A 23,490-nucleotide genomic window follows, 5' to 3' on the forward strand; every position below is an offset into this window, starting at 1 on the left:
TAGGTAAATTTACAAAAATTAGGCCTTGAGACTCATGGTCACCTTCTTGCTCCTCTTATTCTAAATTAACTAAAAGAAATTTAAGTCTTACAATTCGAAGCTTTTTTAAACTCTGAGCTGGTAGAGTTTTCAGGAGCACTGTCAAGGCACACCATGCCTACAGCATTCCCTGGCCCGGAATCCTGTTGGTTCTGGCAAGTGGTGCCACCCCAGCCCTGCCTATCGGGTCACATCAACACTGGTAACGTGACAGCTGAGTTGAGTGCCTACTACTCCAAGGACTCATTCACAGCTCTTTGACTGCGTTTAAGGGATTGGAACCTAAAAAATGCCTGCAATTATCTGTATACATTATTGGAGTAATATGCAAACATTTACATTTCTAGAAAGACAGTCTATACCTTTCTTATAAAATATCTCAGGAACTGACACTGTGGTGCAGCAGATTTGAGTCCTGGCTGCTTAGCTTCCAACCCAGCTCCCTGCTACTGCAGTGGGGAGAGTAGTGGATGATGCTCCAAGCGCTTGGGCTCCCGCACCCACGTGGAAGAACTGGATGGAGTTCCAGGTTCCTGGCTTCAGCCTGGCCCAATCCTGGCCACTGCAGCCATTTGGGGAGGGAAGCAGACGACAGGAGATCTGTCTCTGCCTTTCTCTCTTCGTCACATTGCCTTTCAAATAAATAAATCTTTAAAAAATTTGTTTTAAAGATCTCAAAGGTATTCATAGCCACTAAGATCAGATTCACTGGGTGAAAAATGATTTAATTGTACAAATTGAAAGTTTGTTTCAGGTAAGGCCAGTTCTATCTGCACCAGCTTCTGAGTGCAATGTACAAATCAGAGTAACCCCTTCAGAAACCACAGTGGTTTTCAATTTGCCTTGACAAATCCAGCGTGCAGTGGGTGCGTTTTCTCTCTTCCTGCCAATACATTTAACAAAGAATCCAAAAGGCACCGAGGACTCTGTGAGGCCTCGAGCAGTGTCATGTCTGCAGCACACACACACACACTCTAGACACCATTTGGGAAAATGAGGACCCTGGAAATGACTGTCAGGTTGGGAAACTATTAGGCTCTGGTAAGGCAAAATAAACGCAGGGAACGCCTCAGGTCACTCGGGCCACAGCTCCTCACTCCTTCCTCAGCAAGGCATGGTAGCTGCTCCACCTCTCCGTGCTCTTGACGAGACACATGCTACCCAGGTGGGAGGCCTTCTGCCTTCTGTGGACTTCAGACTAGGGCAGGGAAGAAATCACATTTTAATTTCAGAAGAACCAACAAATGGTATGCCAAGGGAGTACGTCAATGGCTCCACACCTAGCTCTGCTCACATAAACACTCCCAAGTGCAACAAAGTCACAAAAATACAGAGCAACGCCTTCCTGCTCTGCTACCTGCAGTTGAGCCATTGGTGGTGGGGACTGGAGAGCAACAGGAGTGAAAGCAGCCACACCCCAGCTTCCTTTGTCTCTGCACAGTCCCACAGGTGGCTCCTCTACTGTCGCTCTGGAGTTAGGCGTCACAGCAGTGGTGAGACGGGCAAGGACTGCTTGAGCAGCAGTGCGATGCACTGGAGAAATCCACACGCAATGCTGCAGGGGCCGGCACCGTGGGGCAGCAGGGTAAGCTGCTGCTTGCAGCACCCGCAACCCACAAGGCTGCCAGTTTGAGGACCGGCCACCCCGCTTCTGACCCAGCTCCCTGCAAAAGCCTGGAAAAGCAGCGGAGGGTGGCCCAAGTGCTTGGACCCCATGTGGGAGATCCAGAGGAAGCTCCTGGCTCCGGCCTGGCCCTGCCCTGGCTGTTGCAACCATTTCGGGAGTGAACCAGAGGATGGAGGTTCTCTCTCTCTGTCTTTCGTTTATGCGATGAGAGGGATACTCTACGCTGGGGCTTCTAAGGCCTCCTAGCACAACACAGGCAGAGTGGGGGGTGTCCCATCCTCTCAGCTGGGTTCCAGAACAGGATTCACCTGCTTCAAGCACTTTCTAGAATTTCATCTTACAAACTGTGAGCCACCGAATCCACACCAGTTTTAAACCACCAGTTATATTACTTAACTGGATTTCCCCAAACCTCTGTGTCAAGTTTCTCCAGCTGGGTGTTCCCTGTTGGTCCAGAAGCTCTGAGCTAGTCCAGCACTAGGCCCTGAGGGCTCCCAGCAGGAACACACAGAAGCACTGCAGCCGTGGGAGTCGTCCACAGGGCTGGGAAACTCACCTGTTTGTAGGAAAGCCACTCATAGGGTTGGTCTGGCTTCCGAGAGCCTAAACAAGGGCCATCATCTACAAAACAGAAACAACAATGATAAAACAAAGGATGGGCTTCGCTTGGATCAGTACTCCCAGAGTTTAATCCCACCACTGTTCACAGAAAGCCAGGCAGACCCCACTCCACTCCTCTCCACTCCAGAAATGCTGAGTCCGATTACAGGGTTTTTCTCCCCGGGTTTTGGTCTAATTTTTGCTTGCCTGTTTATCTCTGTTTTATTTCTTAAGCGGGGCAGGAGAGGGGATAAGGAGAGGTGAGACAGCAAACACAAAACTATTGGCTTAGGCCGGGAGTCAGTAGTGAGGGGCAGAAATCCTGCTGCTGGGGGCTTTCAGAAGAGGTGTGCCTCAACGTTTCCAAAGAAGTTTAAAGCGTTCTAACTCAGGTAGGCTTCTGGCCTGGTGGTTAAGGTGCCCGTGTCCCGTATCAGACTGCCTGAGTTTCAGTCCCAGCTCCACGTCCAATTCTAGCTTCCTGCTAATGAGCCCTGGGAGGCAGTGGTGATAATTCAAGTCGGTGCATCCCTGCCACCCATGTCAGGAGTTCTGAATTGGCCCCTGGCTCCTGGCTTCAGCCTGGTCCAGCCCCAGGTGTTGCAGGTATTTGGGGAGTTCTCTCTCATTCACACTCTCTCTTTTAGATAACTTTTAAGCACATATTCTAACTCAGTATGAAAAAGAAAGAAAAATTTTTTATCCGTCCAAGGTTAGATGATCAAAGGTATGAAGAATCACCTGGAATCCTAATCTCATAGGCAAACTTTCGATTGCTTGAGAAACATAAAATGAAGAAAAGATGCAAAATGAGGGCAAGTCAGGGAGCATTTGTGAGAGCAGAAGTTAGGAAACATCAGGATGGGTCCCAATTTTTGGTTAGGTAAGAGACGAGCAGAAAGAGACCACCAACACACATCCCAGGCCTCAGTTCATGCATGGGCTCTTGCTTGGTTTGGGAACACGGGAGAACTGGGAAGAAGACAAGAAGAGAACGGTCCCCGTTGGCCATGACCAGCCTGGGCCTCGACTGAGCTCCCGTTCTCAGGTCTGGACTGGCCCAGCCCAGCTGTTGCAGGCATTTGGGAAATGAACCAGCAGATGGGAGCTCTATCTGTAAACCTCTCTCTCTCTCTCTGCCTTTCAAGTAAAATTTATATATAAATAACATAAAAATAAAAACCCTGCCTGGATAAAAACAGAGAGAGTCTCATTCTCAGACCCTCTCCAATTTAGAGACTGTAACAAAGACTGGGCCACACACGACAAGTTCCATCAGGTGCTGTTTTCAGATGGAAAACAAAATCTATCCATGAATGAAATGATGTTATTTCACGCCGCAAGAACAGAGATCAGCAAACTACAGCCAAGGGCCAAATCAGGCCACCGCCTGCTTTCGCAGATACAGTGCTGCAGGAAGGCAGCCACCCCACGTGCTCATGAATTATCTACGGCTGCAGCTGAGTATTTGCAGATGGCCCAAAACACCCAAAATATTTACTCTCTGGCCCTTGACAGAACAAGTGTGTTGACTGCAGCTCTAGAGAGTGAAAGTTAAGCTCCAGCTCACTGGGGGACTTCAAGTCTTACATATAGGTCCTGCTAAGAAAATGGATGGTGACAGGCCTGGGCCTTAATATATTTTAATAACTAATTATTTTAATAATTTTCATTAATATATTTTTATCCCCAGGTGATAACCAAGTGCAGCTAGGGAGCCATTGGTGGACAGGGAATTCAACCTTTATAAACGGCTTCCTAAGTGCTATATAAAGATGCTAGGTTTAACAATTCTAGGCTGGGGGCTGGTGTTGTAGTGTAGCAGGTTAAGCCACCACCTGCATCACCAGCACACCATATGGGCACCAGTGCAAGTCCTGGCTGCTCCACTTCCAATCCAGCTCCCTGCTAATGTGCCTGGAAAAGCCGCAGAAGACAGCCCAAGTGCTTGGGCCCCTGCACCCACGTGGGAGACCTGGAAGAAGCTCATGGCTTCGGCCTGGCCCAGCCCTGGCCACTGCAGCCATTTAGGAAGTGACCAAACAGATGGAATCCCTCTCCCTCTCTCCATGCCTGCCCCCTGTAACTATGCCTTTCAAATAAATAAAATAAATCTTAAGAAAAAAATTAAAAACCTCTAGGCTGACTTTTCCCATCACCCAATAAACTTTTGATCATCGTACCCAAATGCTGGGTTTTGCTCTTCTATAAAACAATCCTAGGGGCCAGCACTGTGGCGTAGCCGGTAAAGCCACCACCTGCAGAGCCAGCATCCCATATGGGTGCCGGTTTGAGTCCCGGCTGCTCCACTTCCTATCCAGCTCTCTGCCGTGGCCTGGGAAAACAGTGGAAGATGACCTGAGTCCTTGGGCCCCTACACCTGTGTAGGAGACCCAGAAGAAGCTCCTGGCTCCTGGCTCCGGCCTTTGTGGCCATCTGGGGAGTGAACCCAGCGGGTGGAAGACCTCTTTCTCTCTGTCTCTCCTTCTCTCTCTGTGTAACTCCGACTTTCAAATAAATTAAAAAAATCTTTTAAAAAGTTATAAAACATAATCCTATAGAAGCCTAAGAGAGTTACGCTTAGAATAAAAAGCTCCTCTGAGAAAAAAAAAAAAAAAAAAAAAAAAAAACAGGCAAGAGTGACCTGCACTGCAGCTCCCTTCATCAGGGCCGAGTGAGCCGACTGAAGTCACTTCCCTCACCTCTGTGAAACATTTCTGGGAGAGCTTTCCCAGTGGAGAAGTGCCCAAAACAAGTCACGGACTTGCCTTAAGCTCAGAGGAGGGACAGGACAGAAGGTAAGTCACCATACTCCTGGGTGAATCCGACATCTTACTTACATTTAAATACCCTCCCAAGCACACATGTTCGTGGGGTGTTCAGAAAGTTCACGGAAAATGCATATTATGAAAAAACTATGCATGGAGTTCAAAACTTTTTGTACCAAAATAAACTTATCTTTCAATTTCCTTATCCACAAACTTTCTGAAGTGCACTTGTATGTATGCTTTGTGATGGCAAAGAACACACACACACACACACACACACACACACAGAGGCAGGTGTTTCGCCTAGCAGGTAACACACTGGTTAAGATTCCTAATCCCCTATCAGGGTAACTGGGTTCAATCCCCAGTTCTGCTCCTGCCTTCAGCTTCTTGCTAATGCAAACCCAGGAAGCCAGTGGGTGATGGCTCAAATAATTGGGTCCTGCCACCCACGAGGGAGACCTGAATTGAGAACCTGGGGCTCAGTTCCAGCCCCATCCAGCCTGGGCTGCTGCAGGTCTTTGGTGGCAGATGGGAGCTCTCTTTCTAATTCCCACCTCTCAAGGAAAAAAAAGAGAAAGCACATGCACTGTTTCCTCTGGCCTGGTGCTAGCCTGCTCTACCTTATGGTTAGTTACTGTCTCAGCAAACCCTGGCCCTGGCAGGGAGTGTGGTGGCCGCAGTGTCTGGTTCTCCCCTTTGCTCTCTCTGCTTCATCAATTTACTTTCCCCTCAGAGGGGTCTTAATGAATGAGCTATAGGAATGATGAAGCATACACGTGGAGCTGAGTCGTCCCGTATTACCAATGTCAAGTCAGAAACCATGGGCACTTCCTGAGATACAAATATACACAGGATATTGTGGGGACACAGACGGCCGTATCCCTGCAGTCCCTGAGTGTGGAGGGATGATGGTTTGGCGAGCAGCTGCAAATATAAAAGCCAACCTTTGAGAGATTTAAATAATAAATCATGGCTCCCTGAGCTCATTTCTACAGAGGAGCCGGGTGTAGGTAAAAATGGAGAGGCTGAAGCAACCGGAGGTTGCCCTGCTCTCAAGGGGCGTGGACAGCCGGGGCAGGATGGCTGGGAACACCTCGGTGCCCGAAGGGGCTGTCCTGGAGGTAAGCAGAAGACCTCAGGAGGGGGGGAGGGCGGAAACATGTCACTTGGAGGTAAGGGGTGAGACTGATAGACCAGGAAGGGTTTAGACAGGCGAAATTCAAAACGAGGTTTAAAAGATTCATAAGAATACATCAAGAACCCTGGCTGGGTGCAAAGATGAGAGAGAAAAGTCTTGCACAAAGGCTTGGTGGGGTGGGGTGGGGTGGGGTGGGGTTGAGAGAGCAGAGATGGCCACGGCTCTGCAAGCAGTTCAGGGCTCTTGTGGGATGTACAGCAGGAAGGTCTGGAGAGGAGGCAGGTGCCACATGCACAGGCTCTCTCGTGTCACCGTTAATAATTCAGGCTAATCCCGTGAGTCAACATTTCCAGTGTCTCTGACGGAACACTGCTTCTGCGGGATGCAAAAGTATTTCTTTCTCAAAACATGGGTCTCACAGTCTGGGAAGCTTGAAAAATGCTGGACTGGAGCCCACGAAACAGTTCCCTTGGTTGCAGGAAACATCAGACCCCACCGGGCGTGGCTGTCCACAAAACCCAGGGTGTGAGAACGTGCAGGCGCTGGAGCCCACCTGGCCACAGGGAACACCGAGAGGGTCCGGGGAGCCTCGGGACCGACTCTGGACAAATTACAGGAGCAGACAGAGGGTCAAGCAACACCCGCTGCTCCCTGATGAAGCATGCCATTAATCACACGAGGTGAGGAATGCTTACTTGACACCTGGATACCCCTCTGGAAGCCCTCGTACAGGGTTCTGACGTCGTCATAGAAATACACCAGGGGCTCGTCACCATCCAGCAGCGTGGACCTTCGAGCTCCGCCACTACCCTATTGGAAGAGAATGACAGACACAAGAGCACATTAGGAGAAAGTGTGAAAAACCAAGAGGCTACAACACGATGTTGTGATATTTGTATATATTGTGGAATGGCTGAAGGAAGCCAATCAATACACCCAGCGCCTCACATCATTTATTTGTGGGGAGAACCCTTAAAATCTACTGCCTTAACATCTAGCTGCAATTTCCGGGCAGCTAATACATTGTTAACTACAGTCATCCTAACGCACACTGTACCTCCCACACTTACTTTTCCTGTTGTACACCATAAATGTGCCCAACTTTTATTTTCCAATTAAAAATACATAAATAAATACAAAACAACTAAGAGGTCTAACACGCTCCCAGGGTCTGCTCAGCACCCTGAGGGCCCCTGCCCCCCGCCCCCTCCGAGGGTTTGCCGAAGCAGGGAAGTGATGCGCTAACGCAAGCCTTCGTTCACCGAGAGGGAAGTGCAGAGAAGCCAGCAGGGCCACATGAATGGAGAAAGAATTCCTGAGAACGGGAAACAGCTGAGGAGAGAAGAAAAGCGACTCCCGGGTCTACGATCGTGGGTCTTGCCCGACAAGGCCACGCAGAGCAAAGGGGAGAACCAGACCCTGCAGCCACCACACTCCCTGGGCCGATTCTCAAGCAGCTGCGCATGGGGGACTGGGCCCTGTACAGCCAGGGTGGGAACAGCAGCCACTCAGTTGTACTCAGTTCTCTGTGAAGTCTTCCGTCCCCACGGACTGCACTGACTGTATTCTGTTAGGAACTCCAGCTTCTTGCACGGCACCTGAGCGTTACAATCTTCAGTTACCAAATACACAGCGTGCCGAGACAGGTCTTCACCGTGTCACAGGTATGCACCCTGGACGTGGCCGCACACCTTTCTCTACACGGCCTTCACTCATAGGGACACCTGTGATCTGCAAGAACTCCCAACCAGACCAGGAGACAGCCCTGGCCGCACGCCACTGCCATCTTGCCGGGTAGCAGCTCTTTACTGGGAGCTGCTGATCACTCAGGACAACAGGGACACTGCGGAGGCTCCCAAAGTGTTCCTCAGCGATTGACAAATGAAAGCTCAGCCACTGTGATGTGACAGCTACAATTTTTTTTTAATTTATTTATTTGTTTGAAAGTCAGAGTTAGAGAGAGAGAGAGAGAAAGACATAGAAGCATATCGTTTGGGGTCAGCGTTGTGGCGCAGAGGATTAACACCCTGGCCTGCAGTGCTGGCATCCCATATGGGCGCCGTTTCGAGACCCAGCTGCTCCACTTCTGATCCAGCTCTCTGCTATGGTCTGGGAAAGCAGTGCACCCACGTGGGAGACCTGGAAGAAGCTCCTGGCTCCTAGCTTCAGATGGGCACAGCTCCAGCCGTGCAGCCAATTGGGGCGTGAATCAGTGGATGGAAGATCTCTCTCTTTCTTTGCCTCTCCTCTCTCTGTGTAACTCTGACATTCATATAAATAAATAAATCTTAAAAAAAAAAAAAACTGTATCTTTCATCTGCTGGTTCACCCCGTAAATGCTTGCAACAGCTGGGGTGTGGCCAGGCTGAAGCCAGGAGCCTGGAGCTCAATATGGGGCTCCCATGTGGGTGGCAGGGGCTCAAGTACTTGCTTTCTCAGGCAAATTAGCAGGGAGCTGGAATCAAGTGGAGCAGCTGGGACTCAAAATGGTGCTTAAATGGGATGCTGACAATGTAAGTCAAAGCTTAACCCGCTAAGCCACGATGCCATTCCCCACAACATGATACTTTATAAGCAAAGAAGTTATTCCTCCTATGGCTAATGGTGGAAAAATCTTCTCACTTCAGTATCACACGTTATTTTGACTTAATCTCTGAGTCTGTTTTCTTTTGTATAAAATGGAGATGTCATATCCACTTCCAGGGTTATTTACAATTAAACAGGATGCTTCCTGAAAGTATGAATGTGTGCAGGACATTACTCAGTCAACATGACCTGACTTCGAGTCGTCCACAACCTGTATCTTTACACTAACCAACAGCCTAAGATTCAGAAGCAATTCTGGGGCCAGCACCGTAGATCACTTGGTTAATCCTTTGCCTGCGGCACCGGCATCCCAAATGGGCGCCGGGTTCTGGTTCCAGTTGCTCCTCTTCCAATCTAGCTCTCTGCTGAGGCCCGGGAGGGCGGTGGAGGATGGCCTAGGTGCTTGGGCCCTGCACCCACATGGGAGACCAAGAAGAAGCACCTGGCTCCTGGCTTCGGATCGGCGCAGTGCTGGCCATGACGGCTATTTGGGGAGTGAACCAATGGAAGGAAGACCTTCCTCTCTGTCTCTCTCACTGTCTAATTCTGTCAAGTAAATTAAAAAAAAAAAAAAAAAAGCAATTCTGAGGTTCTACAGTAAGTATCAGAAGCCTCCACCCATGACACCACCAACAGACCCTGGACACTAAGGCTAGGGGGGATAAGAAGGGGAGGAGGAGAGGACGACAGAAAGTGTGAAGGATGAGGAATTGAAAAGGTAAGGAAGGTAAGAGATAGAGATATGCAAGATGAAGAGCAGCCAGCTGCCATCAACAGTAGTCTCTTGGCCATAGGCCCAACCTATGCTGCCTGTTGAAACATGGCCTAAAGCTACAGCAGCCTGGCTGGCTCACAGAGGGCCTCCTATATGGCTCCCTTCATGACATTCATTCACCCATGGTTTTTCTTAATGGCCGTTCTGCTGTGTTATTCTCATGGCAATGCATGGGGAGGATGGGAAACAGGCAAGTAAGACACAACTGGTACTGAAGTAGCCCACACCTTGTCCTGAAGGGAGCAGAGGGACTCCAAGGAGTGTTGGCACAGCAGAAGGGCTCAGAGGACGTCAGAATGCACAGACAGCAGGAGGCCAGGAGTTGCAGGACCACAGGCTCCTCCGAGAGCCACAGTCCTTGTGTACCACCCGGCACTTGTTGGGAAAGAGCTCCTGAAGCAGAAACCCTGGGGTCTAACCCAGAAATCCATGCTTCAGGAGACACTGACGTTCAAGAAGCACCATGCTATGGACAGTAAAGTCCCCAGCAGGAACGCAACAAAGATCCGGGAAACGCTTTAGAAAGAAAAGCACGGGAAGCAGAAGCAGTGTGCAACCCAGCGGAGGCAGAGGTACTGGACAGAAGGCAACCTGCATGGCCTGGGCTAGGGCAGAGGAGTGGGACAGAAGAGTACAGTGAGCTTGGATGCACTTTACACTACTAACAAACAGGACTTGGCAGGTGAGTGGGTGTAGGAGAAAATGAGGGAGACTTGGAAGGCTGAGAAGGCACAGTTTCACTTGATCAAACAGCAGATCAGAGGTCCGTTTCCAAAAACAGATAAAGTTTAGCTTTGGGTATGTGGAGACCACATCCCTTCAAGATAGACCAACTATCATACTCAACTTCCCAATTCTGACTTTGAGGATCACTGCTCTAAAGGATAATTTTATAACAAACCTTTAGCTAAAAAACTTCTTTGGTTATGTTTGAATTTTTGGTGGTATGTGGTCTCCTCTTCAGTACTTTAAGATACATGGAGATAAGAGAGCTAAATCAAAGTTAAATAAGTTAATTATATCCCCTAATAAAGCCATCTTGACAATGTAACCTGGGGGTAAGATATTTAGCAATTAGAATAATTAGCAACAGCCTGAAAAATCAAACAACAAATGGGATATATGCCAAAGAGAGACACTCATTTCATGGCACAGGTGAAACTGGGGGAAAGGTCACAGGATCATGGGATTGTAAGCACCCTCTGTGATTTCCAGAGAAGAGACTGAATAAGATGGGGGAGGGAGCATTAAGCAACAAGATCTGGGCTTTCATCTGGGGCTCTCTCACATTCCCCTAAAGAACCACACTTTTCACGGGCATGAGCCCATGAATGAAAATGCCAGACCTATGCACTGGGTGTTAACAACCTTGGTGCTACCCTACTGAAGCTAGGGGCTATGCTCCAGATGGCCAGGAAGCCAGGCTACAGGAGTAGGGGATTCAGTTACTGTTTTAACCATGCACGTGGGGCGAGTTCCAGCGACACCTCCTTCCATGAAAACCACTAGATATTCAGCCTGTCAGCCCTCACCTGCTAACGGGGCTGGGGGCTTCAGTTTCTCTCAGTGGTCCTCAGGAGCCGGGGCAAGCCAGCCAGACCACGCAGGGCGACTGGGCAGGAAATCGGGCGTTAGAACTGTGAGTGAGCACAGATTATGGGCTTTTGGTTTCTTCTGCTGCTGACCTCTTCGGTGTGGTTCCAGTTTTCCCAATTTAAAAACAAAGATGAGTCAAAGGCACCCTGGTCAAATCAGCGCGCGTGAGGACCTGAGGCTGCCCTGCAACAACCACAGGCGCTAAGGCGCTGCACGAGGTCAGGCGCCCCACAGGGCGGGAATCAGAAAGCACAAGTTCAAGTTGAATTAGGCTGAATGAGGAAATTAAAGTTCAAATTCCCCTTAAGGGCAAGTTCGGGGAAAAAGAGGGGGGAAGAGGGTCAAAAAAACAGTGAACATCTGGGGATCAGCGGCTCCAAGACAAAGACTCTTGCCAATATTGGATGAACAGGGAGTCTAGACTATGAATTATTCTGTGCTGCTCCCTTATTTAAATATAAAAGCAAGTTACAACTTCTAGAGAATTTTTTAGGGGTGGGAAGGCCCAAGCTTTCAAATGGTGATCTCATTTGTTTCGGTCTATGAAATGGGTATCTACCGGCTTTATCAATCAGATGCCCAATGTGTTACTATTGTTTATTCCCTAGGAGAGGAATGGGGGAGGGGGAGACACCCAAGGGGAGAAGGAAGGGCAGGGAGGCAGAGAAGGGGGCGGGGCAAGTAACTGGCTGGATGCAGAGCTAAACCCACCTCCAGGGAGAAAAGCAGCATGCAGCCTCAGGTAAAATGCCTCTTTCTGCTCCTCCCACTTCCTTCCACAAGGAGTAAGTTCTTCCCAGCACATGCAGTTTGCACACCTCTCCTGCGGCCCAAACCACCATCATCTGCTTTTTGTAAATGGGCACAAAACTACTTTTCCATCTGGTGACCTTTCAAAGAGGATCTCTGGCATCAATTACCATATCAAGCAACTTTAGATCTTGGATATATCAAACTACATCTTTGAAAAAGTGATTCAGTTATTTATCTAGGATGGAAAGAATGAGAGAGAGAGCGTGCTCCCATCCACTGGTTCACCCTCTGAACAACCACAAGGGCATTTGGCAGGGCTGAGGCTGAGAGCCAGGAACTCAATCCAGATCTCCCACACAGATGGCAGGGATCCAACTACCTGAGCCATCACTGCCCCCACCCTGCACTCCCACAATAATTTCTGAACAACAATGGGCAGCATATCTAAAAAATTACCTAAACTCCCCAGTGTGAACTGTTAATCTCACAGGACCCGGTATTCCGGCTCCCTGTTGAGCTAACTTCCCAAGATCCTTTACTCTCAGGGGGGCAAAGAGAAGGCGGAACCATCTCTAACAGTCTGTGCCGGCTTTTGTCACCAGCGTGATGAGAGGTGGAAGGTAAGTGACTGTTTACTGAGCACCTGCTAAAGGCCAGCCACTTTCCAGAGAAGGACACTCAGACTCGAGGACACGCTCCCTTCTCAGCCCCACATTCACAACGTGGCGGAGCAGGGCTTCAAACGGGCTCCCTGGGCCAGCCAGGCATGTTAAGTGTCACTTTGCAGGCTCCAAAGTTGCCCACACAAGCTTCATCTTCACTCTTGGGGAGACAGGGTCCAGATCACTGATGTCCAGCCGCCTGTCTTGATTCTTCAGCACCTCTGGCCTTTCTGCCATCCCCAGTTCACCTCCAGTTTCTGACTTCCTGACCTCTCACTGTCCCAATCATAGGATTTGCTTAAGGGCATGGGAATGGGAGTAGGAGGCTGACACGGTACTTAGCAAAACATTTCATCACCAGAGAAAAAGTCAGCCAGTCACAGGAGAGAAAAGATCAGCCTCTCATCTCAATGAAAGGGAAGAAAGTTTGCAGTCACGAGATACAAATTCCCTCAGCCATACATTGTTCCAACAAAGGAAGGCTGCCATGGATTTGCACACGGCCCGAGAACGCGCCAGGCACTGTCCCTTGCCTCGTCGGAAGGCACCCACCTCTCTCTCTCACCGTCACCAGCCTTCAGGATGCTGGTGTGCAGTAAGGATTTTGTTGAGCAGCACACGGAGTCTACATTTGTCATTTTTCATTTGGCACCAGTTTGTCCCACTTGGGAGAGAGGCTATTTTTAAATTCAAATGCATATCACAGCTTGTGTTTCTGTCAATTATGGGTGCACTTGTTCCTCGTGTAACGAGCCTGTGAGAAGTGGCACCACTGGTATAACATCAAATTGTGTTTTCACCTGCTTGACCCTGTTCCTATAACTGAGTGAACTTTAGCTTTCTCTTCCTGGTGACGGGGATCCCAGGGACAGTTTTCTAGAAATAACAAACAACTCCTTTCTTTCCTTGAATACCTAGGCAGATACTTACTGCTCCTGCTGCCTAGTAGTCACTCAAAGTTCAGACACTTGGCCTTCAGCTGCCGTGATACACTTGCGTGGCACCCCAACCAACCGTCCTGCTCATCACTGGCCATACTTTGAGCACCTAATTCAAATCATGAAGCACTCAAGAGTGTTTCTTCAAACACCTCCAAAAGCAACTCACAGTGCAGTTTCCTATAATGTGAGTGCAGTAAGAAAAAGTAATAAGCAGGGTTTTCCATTTTTTTATTAAGAAGCCCATCGTGCTTTAGAAAAGGTACAAAAGTTACCTGTAAATTTAAGTGCTGGCACTTGCAGACTGTCACACTGTCAGAATAATGACTTTACACAAAAGCAGTCACTTTCTCCATTCTCCCCTCCAGCCACTAGGACTGCTTGCTGCAAATGCCTTCAAATGCTGGGACACTTTTCATGAAACTATACCTAAGAATTCTCTGAGTAACACCTTAGCAAAGTTGCTCGGGGCAGAACTAAAAGGTAAACCTTTGCTCACATCTTTATTTGACTGCTTGCACAAGTATTGTGCAATCGAGTCATGGGAAGTCCAGGCTATAAAACATAGTGACTGGGAACTTGTAACAGTGAGTAAACACAAGCAAGGGCCTAGGCAGAGCCAACATTTACAAGATTTACCCAAGGATCTTGATGGATGTGACGCCACAGCATTGGAGCAAGAGTCCTCCACAGTCTCATGTGCGCCACCAGTAGAATAGGTTGCCAATAACAAATGACTACAGAAATATGTCAGATTTATATAGATGGCTAGAGAAAGAACCAGATACTACTACTCTTCCTAACAGTTCTCCTTCCTCTAGTGTTCACTTGCTACCTCCTTCCTGAACAAATTTGTTAGCCTATTGTCAACCGGCTTTGGCACTCTCCCTGTAGACCCATAAGGATGGCGCTGGTGACAGACACCCAAGGCACCACCCAATCCCACATGTCCTCCCTGGCAGCTTCCATGGTGGGTTTGGTCCTCACAGCAGTATGTGACCCCAACCCACACAACAAAAGCTCCCCTGCTCGGAGCCAGGCCCAGCCATTCAAGTCTAGATGGGAAATGTCATTCTTCATGCTTCCATCATCTTTATCCCCAGAGGTCTGCACTTGCTTTATCTCCCCCAGTCTGGTGTGGGTCTTCACAGAAACTTAGGACTCAATCACCTCCTCTCTTCTCTTGAAATAACTGCTTAGGCAGGTCTGCAAGTGTGCCTTTACACACACACGTATGTCAAGGTTGACTATGCGAAAATGAGCACTTCTGCCAGCCACATGGGAAAACCTGACAGTAGAATGCTCTATGCACACCCCCTCTAAATGTGGACCAAGAATGTTAGGCCTTGTTGCAATGTGCATGTGGGCTGGGAGGTCTGTGGTCAGTTTGTGCAAGCCATGACCATTGAGCAAACCTGTGGGGGACAGTGACTTTTGAATTTTAAAACCACTACAGCCTAGAGATGTTACACATACTGTGCTGCAGTCACGCTGTTACCTGGGAAGGAACCACAGCTCTAGTTTTGTGGCAGCAAAACCAGTCACCTGCATTGTTTTTACTTTATGGATGCCTCTCACCCTCTGCCATAAAGGGCAGCACTTCCTGCTGGCCCAAAAGCTCTGCAAGGGCAGCGTGTTCTGCCCTGAACTTGTGCACATCTGGTGGCAGAAGCTCCAGCATTTGTTGAATGAAAATGATTCTGATGCATGGAAAGCCAAGACACTCTGGCAAAAAGATCTCTGTGAGTGAGATCCCAGTGGAAAGAACAGGTCTTCAAAGAGGGAGGTGCCTTTCTCTGAAGGGAGGAGAGAAACTCCACTTTGACTATGACCGTGTCTAAACAAGATAAGAGTCGGAGAACTCAAGGGGCTTCCATAGCCTTGGAAACTCATAACTGGTGCATAGGGAGATTACTGATGCCATAAACAGGAGTGTCAATTGGTAAAGTCAACAACAGGAGTCACTGTGCACTTACTCCTCATGTAGGATCTCTGTCCTTAACGTGCTGTACACTGAGGCTTAATGCTATAACGAGTACTCAAACAGTATATTTCACTTTGTGTTTCTATGGGGGTGCAAACGACTGAAATCTTTACTTAATGTACACTAAACTGATCTTCTGTAAAAAAAAAAAAAAAAAAAAAAGAAATTATCAATTCCCAACTTGACTCTCACTGGGATTAAACATGACAATAGGTCTGATCTGATTTCATCATCATTTAAAAAAAATCATCTAAATAAAAAAATAAATAAATAAAAATAAAAAAAAATCATCTATTATTTTTCACTTTATGTTTCTGTGTGGGAGCAAACTGTTGAAATACTTACTTAAGGTATACTAAGCTGATCTTCTGTATATTAAGATAATCGAAAATGAATCTTGATGTGAATGGAAGGGGAGAGGGAGTGGGAAAGGGGAGGGTTGTGGGTGGCAGGGACGGTATGGGGGGGGAAGCCATTGTAACACATGAGTCGTACTTTGGAAATTTATATTCATTAAATAAAAGATTAAAAAAAAAAAAAAAAAAGAAAATGATTCTGATAACTATTCCTTGGTCTGTGGAGAATTAAATCCAAAGCTTCACATCCTCCCTATTGGACTTTCTGGAACACATGATTAAAATGCTTAGGAAAGTCACTTAGCAGAGGAGTCTCTATGCCAACATATGGACATCTAAGCTTTAAGCTTTTGTGCAAAAGGGTCACTAATCAGCATGTGACCTGAATGTCAAGATCATCTGCTGTGGAACTAAGTCAACCAATCTGGTAATAAGACGAGTTATACCCAAGGAACTGGTTCCACACATTAAAGGATATGAATTTACTCTAGAACCGAGGTCTAATGAGAAGTCTAGACAGTGAATATGCTATGGGCTAAACTGTTTAGGCACCAGAAGTAAAATCTAATCTAAATCCTCATCACATTCTTAAAATAATAAAGTCTTAGGGCTAAGGACTTGGATGTATAAAAAAGCTTTTACTTGCTATGACTCCATTCTCTTGTGTAAAAAACAAAAATCACACGGGTTTTCATTTAAGTGCTTTGTAATCTAGCAGCAGCTACCTAAAACCTTCCGATCCAATTTGACAAGTCAGTCATCTCAGTGCCTATAAATACCTCTCATCAGTGAGAGCAGCTCACATCTTCTTTCTACTACCTTCCTCAGCAGTGACAATTCTCATCTGTACTTCTCATAACTCATGGTTACACCCTTTGAGCCATGACAGATGGGTCTACGCCCCTAGCAACACCAAGTTCTTCTCTGTCCCCACCCACCACGTCCCCACCTGGATGTGGGAAGAACAGAACTGCTCACGTGTTCACAGCCCCGTACCCCTCACCCTCACCTGACTCTTGGCAGTTTCTGATGCTGTACCTCACCTGTGTACAGAATTTAGGCGTCACTTCTTATCTTACCTGTCCCCTTTCCACCTGTATGTCTCTCACTACCTTCTGGTTCATGTGCCTAAAATACATAAATATCCAGTTTCGTAAGAGCCCGCTGTGGCTGTGGCCACTGACTCTTCAGATGCACCTTTCCTGATTAGCCTTATTTATTGCCTGTTCCCTCCCCCAGGAGCCCTAGTTACAGTGCACGGCTTCCAGCTACCACCTGTGGAAGCAGCAGAGCGCAGCTCGACCTCCCACTCACGGTAAGACAGCTTTCCCCTCTTTGACCCAGTTTCCCCACGTCCACAGTGGGAGGGTGATAACAGAAGACACTTTGGGAAGACAGCTAGCATTCACTGCACGTGTACTGCGGGCCAGGTGGACGCTGAATCTGTGTGGTCCTCTTGGCAGTACGGGAGGAGGGGAGGTGCCTTAACTTCAGATGAGGACTCTGAAGGTTGCAAAAGGCCAGTGAACTTGCCCAGGGCTGCCCGCGCTAAACAGAGAGCAGGCCCAGCCTCGGTCACAGTTCTGCCTCCCTGTTCTTCTTTACCGGCATAGCCACTGGGGGCTGGGCCCAACCAATCATAAAAGGTTCCAAGACCATCTTCACGTGGGGCTCCTCTCCATCTGAGAACAGGGGGAGACAAGCTAAAACCAGAAATCTTGTGAAAGTGAGCAAATACACCCCACAGAGCATTGCCCAGGCACGGAGCAGCAGCAGCACCACCAAGGTTTGGAAGACGGAAGCTCCTCCCAGAGCCGCAGGTTGGTGAACACTGACAGCACACACAGGCCACAGCTCTCAAGCAGGGTCCTGGTGAAGACACGCTGGAAGCTCTAGGACAGATGCTGCACTCTGCCCGAGCCCAGCCTCTCTGCACCACACTACAGCAGGCGTCTTCACTGCCTTCTCCCAGGGCCACGCAGGAGGCTCCCGGCCTCTTCACAGCCCTGCTGTTGAAAAGGAAATTGCGGAAGGTGAACCAGCCCCTGGGCTGCTGCTTTAAAAAAGTGTGGCTGGGAAACAGCCAGAGCGGGTTGTGGTGAGAAGTGGCCAACCCACAAAGTGCAGCCTCCTCTGGCTTTATCTCCCATGTAAAGCTTTTGGGAAGGGGAGAGTGATAAAAACCACACATGGGAGATGCAAGGGTGGGTGACGGTGAGAACTGGCAAGTGGAGTTCACTTGTTTCCAAAGGACAAGCAAAGCAACAACGGCCCCTCGCGGCAGCCGGCCTGACGGCAGTGCTGGAAATCCAGGCTCTTCACCAATGCTGTGTGACGTGAATTAAGTTCCCCTCTCTCTGCCATAGGAGTCCATCCAATGATGCTGCCTACAGCAAAGCATCACAATCACTAAGTCCCATAACTCCAGGGTCACTTCCTTAATTCAACATTTTAAATTTCTCTGTCAAAAAGCAAAGCAAGTTCAGGATCTACTCCTAAGACCTACAAATTCTGCAAACCAAAGTTAAATCTAATCCTTCCTTTAGGAAAGGAGAAAAATCAACAAGCCTCTATACTAAGTGGGAGAAATACAGATTTTTTCTTTCTGCTTATCCATAGTTTTAAATTTGTTCTGCAGAGAATGGTAAAATTATTTTAATAACACACAATAGCTTTCTATTAAACTTGAAGTTGAAACCCACATGTGGGGCCGGCGCTGTGGTGTAGCAGGCAAAGCTCCCAATTGTAATGCCAGCATCCCATATGGGCGCCAGCTCGAGTCCCGGCTGCTCCACTTCTGATCCAGCTCTCTGTTATGGCCTAGGAAAGCAGTACAAGATAGCCCAAGTCCTTGGGCCACTGCTCCTGCATGGGAGACCTGGAAGAAACTCCTGGCTCCTGGCTTCAGATGGGCACAGTTCCGGCTGTTGCAGCCAACTGGGGAGTGAACCAGCAGGTGGAAGACCTCTCTCTCTCTCTGTCTCTCCTTCTCTCTGTGTAACTCTGACTTTCAAATAAATAAATAAATAAATCTTAAAAAAAAATCCACATTGTAAGTGCCCCCGTAATTTCTTATATAATAAGAATTAGGTATTTCTGCTAAATTATAAATGTCTTTACTCTGGACTTGCCAACTACTATTTTCATAACTATGACACTGTTACTGGTGGTCTGCCAGAAGACAAGGAATGCCAAAAAAACTCACATGAATCTATCAGAAAAAGTTAAACTGGCACACAGATTAGCTTAGCTAATATTTAGCTTAGCTAATACTAAGATACCTTGCCTTCAGAATAGAAACAGGTATAAAGACAACTTTTCTCAGTAGTTCAGTTGATTCTACATTCACATTTTGGCATTAATTAGACTGACATGTCTTTAATATATTTTAAGAGTTTCACATTAATGAATCCAAGAACTTGTCTAAAATAAAGCAAAGAACTATAACCCTTTTAATAACAAAAAGCTATTAATCAAGTCAGCACTTTATTTGGAAGGGCACATGCTCTTCTCGGGCAATCAGACTGGGGGACTTGGGGAAGGGTTTGCTGAAAGCAGCAAACCAGGTGATTCTGTCTCACAACATTGTTCTGTACAGGTGGGGAAAGACCTGAACAGTGAAGACCAGTTCTGGCCTAAGCAGAGGAAAGTGGGCAATGGCACGGTGGGGTATGTAAAGAGTCAAAGCAGCAGCACCAACTTGGCTTCTTATCCTTTCAGCCCCTCGTGCATTTAAGAGGTTAAGAAGGGAAGCAGAGCAGGTGCTTGAAGAAAGAATCTTCTAGAAAAAGCCTTAGGGTTTCCCCATGCATCTAATCCATTAATCCCTAATCACGCATGTTCTGGTTTAATTTCTGTAATTAAGAGAGCATGATTTTTAGTTTGCCCAAGTCACGTACAACTACCGCACTCGACAACTCGAGACACCTCTGGAATGTTTTGTTTCTTCACATCCTAGCCTATGTCTTGCAGCTATGTTAACCTGGCAACTCCCTGTGCCAGGCGTATCCTATTTGAAATCTCAGAGTCCTTTTCAACAGTTTGAGGATGTGTCCAGAGTATGAGATAAACAAATGAAATTCCTCCTTCTGCCACATGTGTGTGACACTTCTCTACTAGAATACAACCCTTGTGAGAACAGGGACTCTGCTACCTTTCGCCTCATGAACCCTCTGGGCCTGCCACAGTGCCCAGCACAGGGTGGAAACCCAACGTGATTTCTGGAATGATCTTCTGTGTGACTGTGGATAGACAACCAACGTATATCACCTCATTTGTCCCTGTGCCCTATATTTTGGCCTCTACCTCAGTTTGCCATCTGTCTCTTGCACACATTTCTATATACAAAGTGTCTTTATACACGGCTAATTTGATTGTGACTGTGGTCTCGGCCAGGGTCATGTTCAGTGGGGTTTGACTAATCTGAAGAAATGCAGAGAAACCCGGGAGGCAGGCTGGGCCCTCCACTTACCGCCACTTCCACTGACTGCATGGAGAGGTCGCATGGTGGCTTCAGGGCCTTAGGCCTCGTGGCGTACCAGAAAGTGGTGAGAGCCGCGAAAGCTCCGAAGCCCATGAGCGTGTTGGTGGGAAGGGTGCGCACGTACTGCCGGAGGTCAACCAGCTCTGGTATTCGAAAATACCGGAACAGTTCGTGGGCTTGCATGGTCCTGTGTTGGTGGTTCCCCAAGCTGAATTCTGTCAGGAGAGAGAGAAGAGGTGCGTTCATTCCAGGGAGGCAGATGGCTCTCCAGAGCTCCCACAGGCCAGCCATCTTACACGGCTGCTGGACAACCAAACCAGGCGTCAAACCCACACCCCCTTGGCCCGGGTCTTTCCCTGGCTGTCAAATTTCATTTTCTAAAACCATTTTAATAATTCATTTCTGTTCTATTTTTCCATTATCTTGTGTTAAAAATTATCTTGCTTTCTTTAAACACATCAAAAGGATTTTACTCACAAAGAATTCTCATCATAAAATGCTCACATAAGTGGTATGAGTTTCTATTTTATTCCTTGACATCACATCTCTGTTCTCTTCCACCTAATCAAATACACTCAAGTCTCATTATCAAGACTACTGACTAGGGATATGAGTGGAAAGGAACAAACAAGACCAAACCATCTAAGGGCCATCAGTTTCTATTTCTTCCAATAGATCTCAGGACAAGTTCCCCAACTGGTAAAACAGACTGGATCTACATTTCTACACGTCTCTTCCCTTCCCTTCCCTGCACTGGTCACGCCACAGGGTGGCAATATAAATGTTGGGAAATCTATAGTTAGCTTTTCTGATAAGATCATTTTCTTTTATATTCCCTAAGTTATTATATCCACAATGAATAAACAAATAAAATGGTAGGCGAAAACTTTAAAACACACACCAGCTCTCTTGCGAGAGGTTATAGCACAGTATGTGAGAGAAAGTACAGAACAGTTAACAGTCTAGAGTCTGGAGCCCTGTCTTGCTTCTCCATTAGCTTTATGGTCTGGGACAAACTATTTCACCTCTCCGGACCTCAGGATTCTCATCTACAGTAGGAGATGGCAATACTGCCTATCCTCTGAGGCCTTTATGATGACTAAAGGACACACATGAAGAGCTTAGGAAGGTGCCACACACCAGGAGGCGCTCAGCAAAACTTAGATATCACTACTTCCTTTACCAATGCCCTGTGATTAGTGTGAAGTGCAGAACTGTAAGGTCCAAAGGCAATAAACATGATGCTTGCCTACAAGGAGTTTACCAACAAAGTCAGGAGCTAAAATACACAGAAGAAACTTAGATGCGTAACCTGATACATCTACATAGAAAAACTGAAAGTCCCAAATGAATGTCACAGTTTATATATAGATTAATATATCAAATCAACATGTGGTGCAGAAAATCAGTGGGAATAATTACAATTAGAAAAATATTGATGAATAATTACTCTCAAGTTTGGCCCCAAACAGAAGGAAATAATAGTAAATGATCTAGAAGAGTTTTCTCAAAAACTTCTTGGCAATGCAACAAGTGCTAACATTTTAACTCCAAGTTCAGATGGTATTCGTGAGCTATTTACTATACTCATATATTCTTTTTAATATTTGAATCACAAGATTGAAAGTATCTTTTTTCAAAAATAGAAATCCTCTGTTTATAGTCTATACTGGAATAGTTTTTTGTTTTTTTCTCAGAATAGCAGGATATCAAGCTGTTTCTCCTGGCTGTCAATATGACAGGACCCAGTATGATATCTTTGCTTGGCTTACTCAATCATGTGCTACTCTCTCTCTCTCTCTCTCTCTCTCTCTCTCTCTCTCTCTCACGGAGGAGAATTCAAGGTTTAACACAACAGAGAAAGAGCAGATAAGCAAGTTTCTTCAGGTCCTAATTCTGGAGAGAAAGCAGCAGTACTTACAAAGCCACTCACCATCTGTGCCACCGACAGCTGACTGCTAGGTGACACGCCACTGCAGCAACAGAAAAGGGCGACGAGGGGGGTGGGGCTGCAGAGCTCAGCCGGCGCTTACCCGGCCTGCCAAGGTCTTTCAGGGCATTAGTCACATGCCGAGGGCTCTGCGGCTGCCCACTGGGCTAAAGGTAACTAGCAGGCAAAATCCATACTTGACTTCTCAGGAGAACAGGGGTGGAGGATGGGCCAATGAGGAGCAGGCAGCAGAGTCACCCCACTGCTCCACCCATGGGCAGGGACAGGCATCAGTGAGTGTGGCTGCCAGTGCCAGTTCTGCAAACAGATACTGTTTTCTTTCTGCTCAGCTTCCCAATAAGAAGAGACAATGGGCATATTTATCGTAAACCACTGAAATGCGGGATCGGATGTTGGGTGGCATGTCTAACTAATAGGCAACATGACCCAGAGAGAAGCAGATTGCCCAGAGTGCACTCACAGCACATTTATTCTGGATGAATTCACAGGAACTGAGCTGCTCCTGATGCTTGACACACTTGAGTGTCCAGTGCGTGCGGGGCACTGTGCTAGGAGCTGGAGAGACAGGGCTAATGACCTGGACCAGGCTTTCAATGGGTTAACCATCTAAAGGGGATGATACAAACCTAAGCAAGTTAAGTCTGCCAGGCATAAGGGAAGGCCTTTGAGAGACCTCAGAGATAAGCAGACAGATCAAGTCCAGCTCCTATTGGCCCGAGTGCTGCAGGTCAGAAACAATCCTGCCACTCTAAAACGCAAAGCAACCTCAGGAACCTAACGTGCAAGCCTGGCCCGTCTTCACATCATCGCCTGCTCACCTGCTCTAGTACTCTCAGCGTGAATGGGAGTTAGCCACCCCCACCACACACACCCTTCTCACTTTTCAAAGCCCCTGAAGTCATCTCCATAAAACCTAACTGTGAATTCACAGGGGTCGTTCAACAGAACGATGTTCCTGAATGAGATATGAATTCCTCTGTAAACAAATACAGCCAGACATGAGTAATTTGTTTATTTCAAGCATCAGCAGAAGCAAAGCCATAGCCTGCCTTACACTAAGAAAGTTTAATAAGTTTAGAGAAAAAGGTTTAAAAAAAAAAAAAAAAACTTGAGAAAACTTTAGATTTAGTAGCATGCATGCATGTAAGGGGATTCTATCAGATACTAATGTGTAATGCTAAGCTCCTAAATCCAGCCAAATTCTAACAGTTACTGGGTGACAATGACAAGC

The 23,490-nt window shown here is 47.3% G+C and overlaps 1 protein-coding gene across 8 annotated transcripts in view; it reads right to left on the reverse strand.

The window, feature by feature from the left end:
- The window catches only part of ACSL1 (acyl-CoA synthetase long chain family member 1), a 68,091-nt gene that overhangs the window by 26,300 nt on the left and 18,301 nt on the right, over positions 1–23,490 (reverse strand). For 6 of the 8 annotated variants that reach the window (XM_070068333.1, XM_070068339.1, XM_070068338.1 and 3 more), the window contains exons 2-4: positions 20,297–20,523; positions 6,871–6,985; positions 2,223–2,287 (exon numbers count right to left, since the gene is read on the reverse strand). In XM_070068333.1, coding sequence (XP_069924434.1) covers positions 2,223–2,287; positions 6,871–6,985; positions 20,297–20,491 — 375 coding nt within the window. In that variant the 5' untranslated portion in view covers positions 20,492–20,523. Of the gene's footprint in view, positions 1–2,222; positions 2,288–6,870; positions 6,986–20,296; positions 20,524–22,229; positions 22,405–23,490 lie in introns of those variants that run through there. The other 2 variants (XM_070068335.1, XM_070068334.1) reach the window with 2 other exon arrangements.

This window comes from Oryctolagus cuniculus, chromosome 2, assembly GCF_964237555.1.
Source record: "Oryctolagus cuniculus chromosome 2, mOryCun1.1, whole genome shotgun sequence".
Lineage (NCBI taxonomy): Eukaryota > Metazoa > Chordata > Mammalia > Lagomorpha > Leporidae > Oryctolagus > Oryctolagus cuniculus.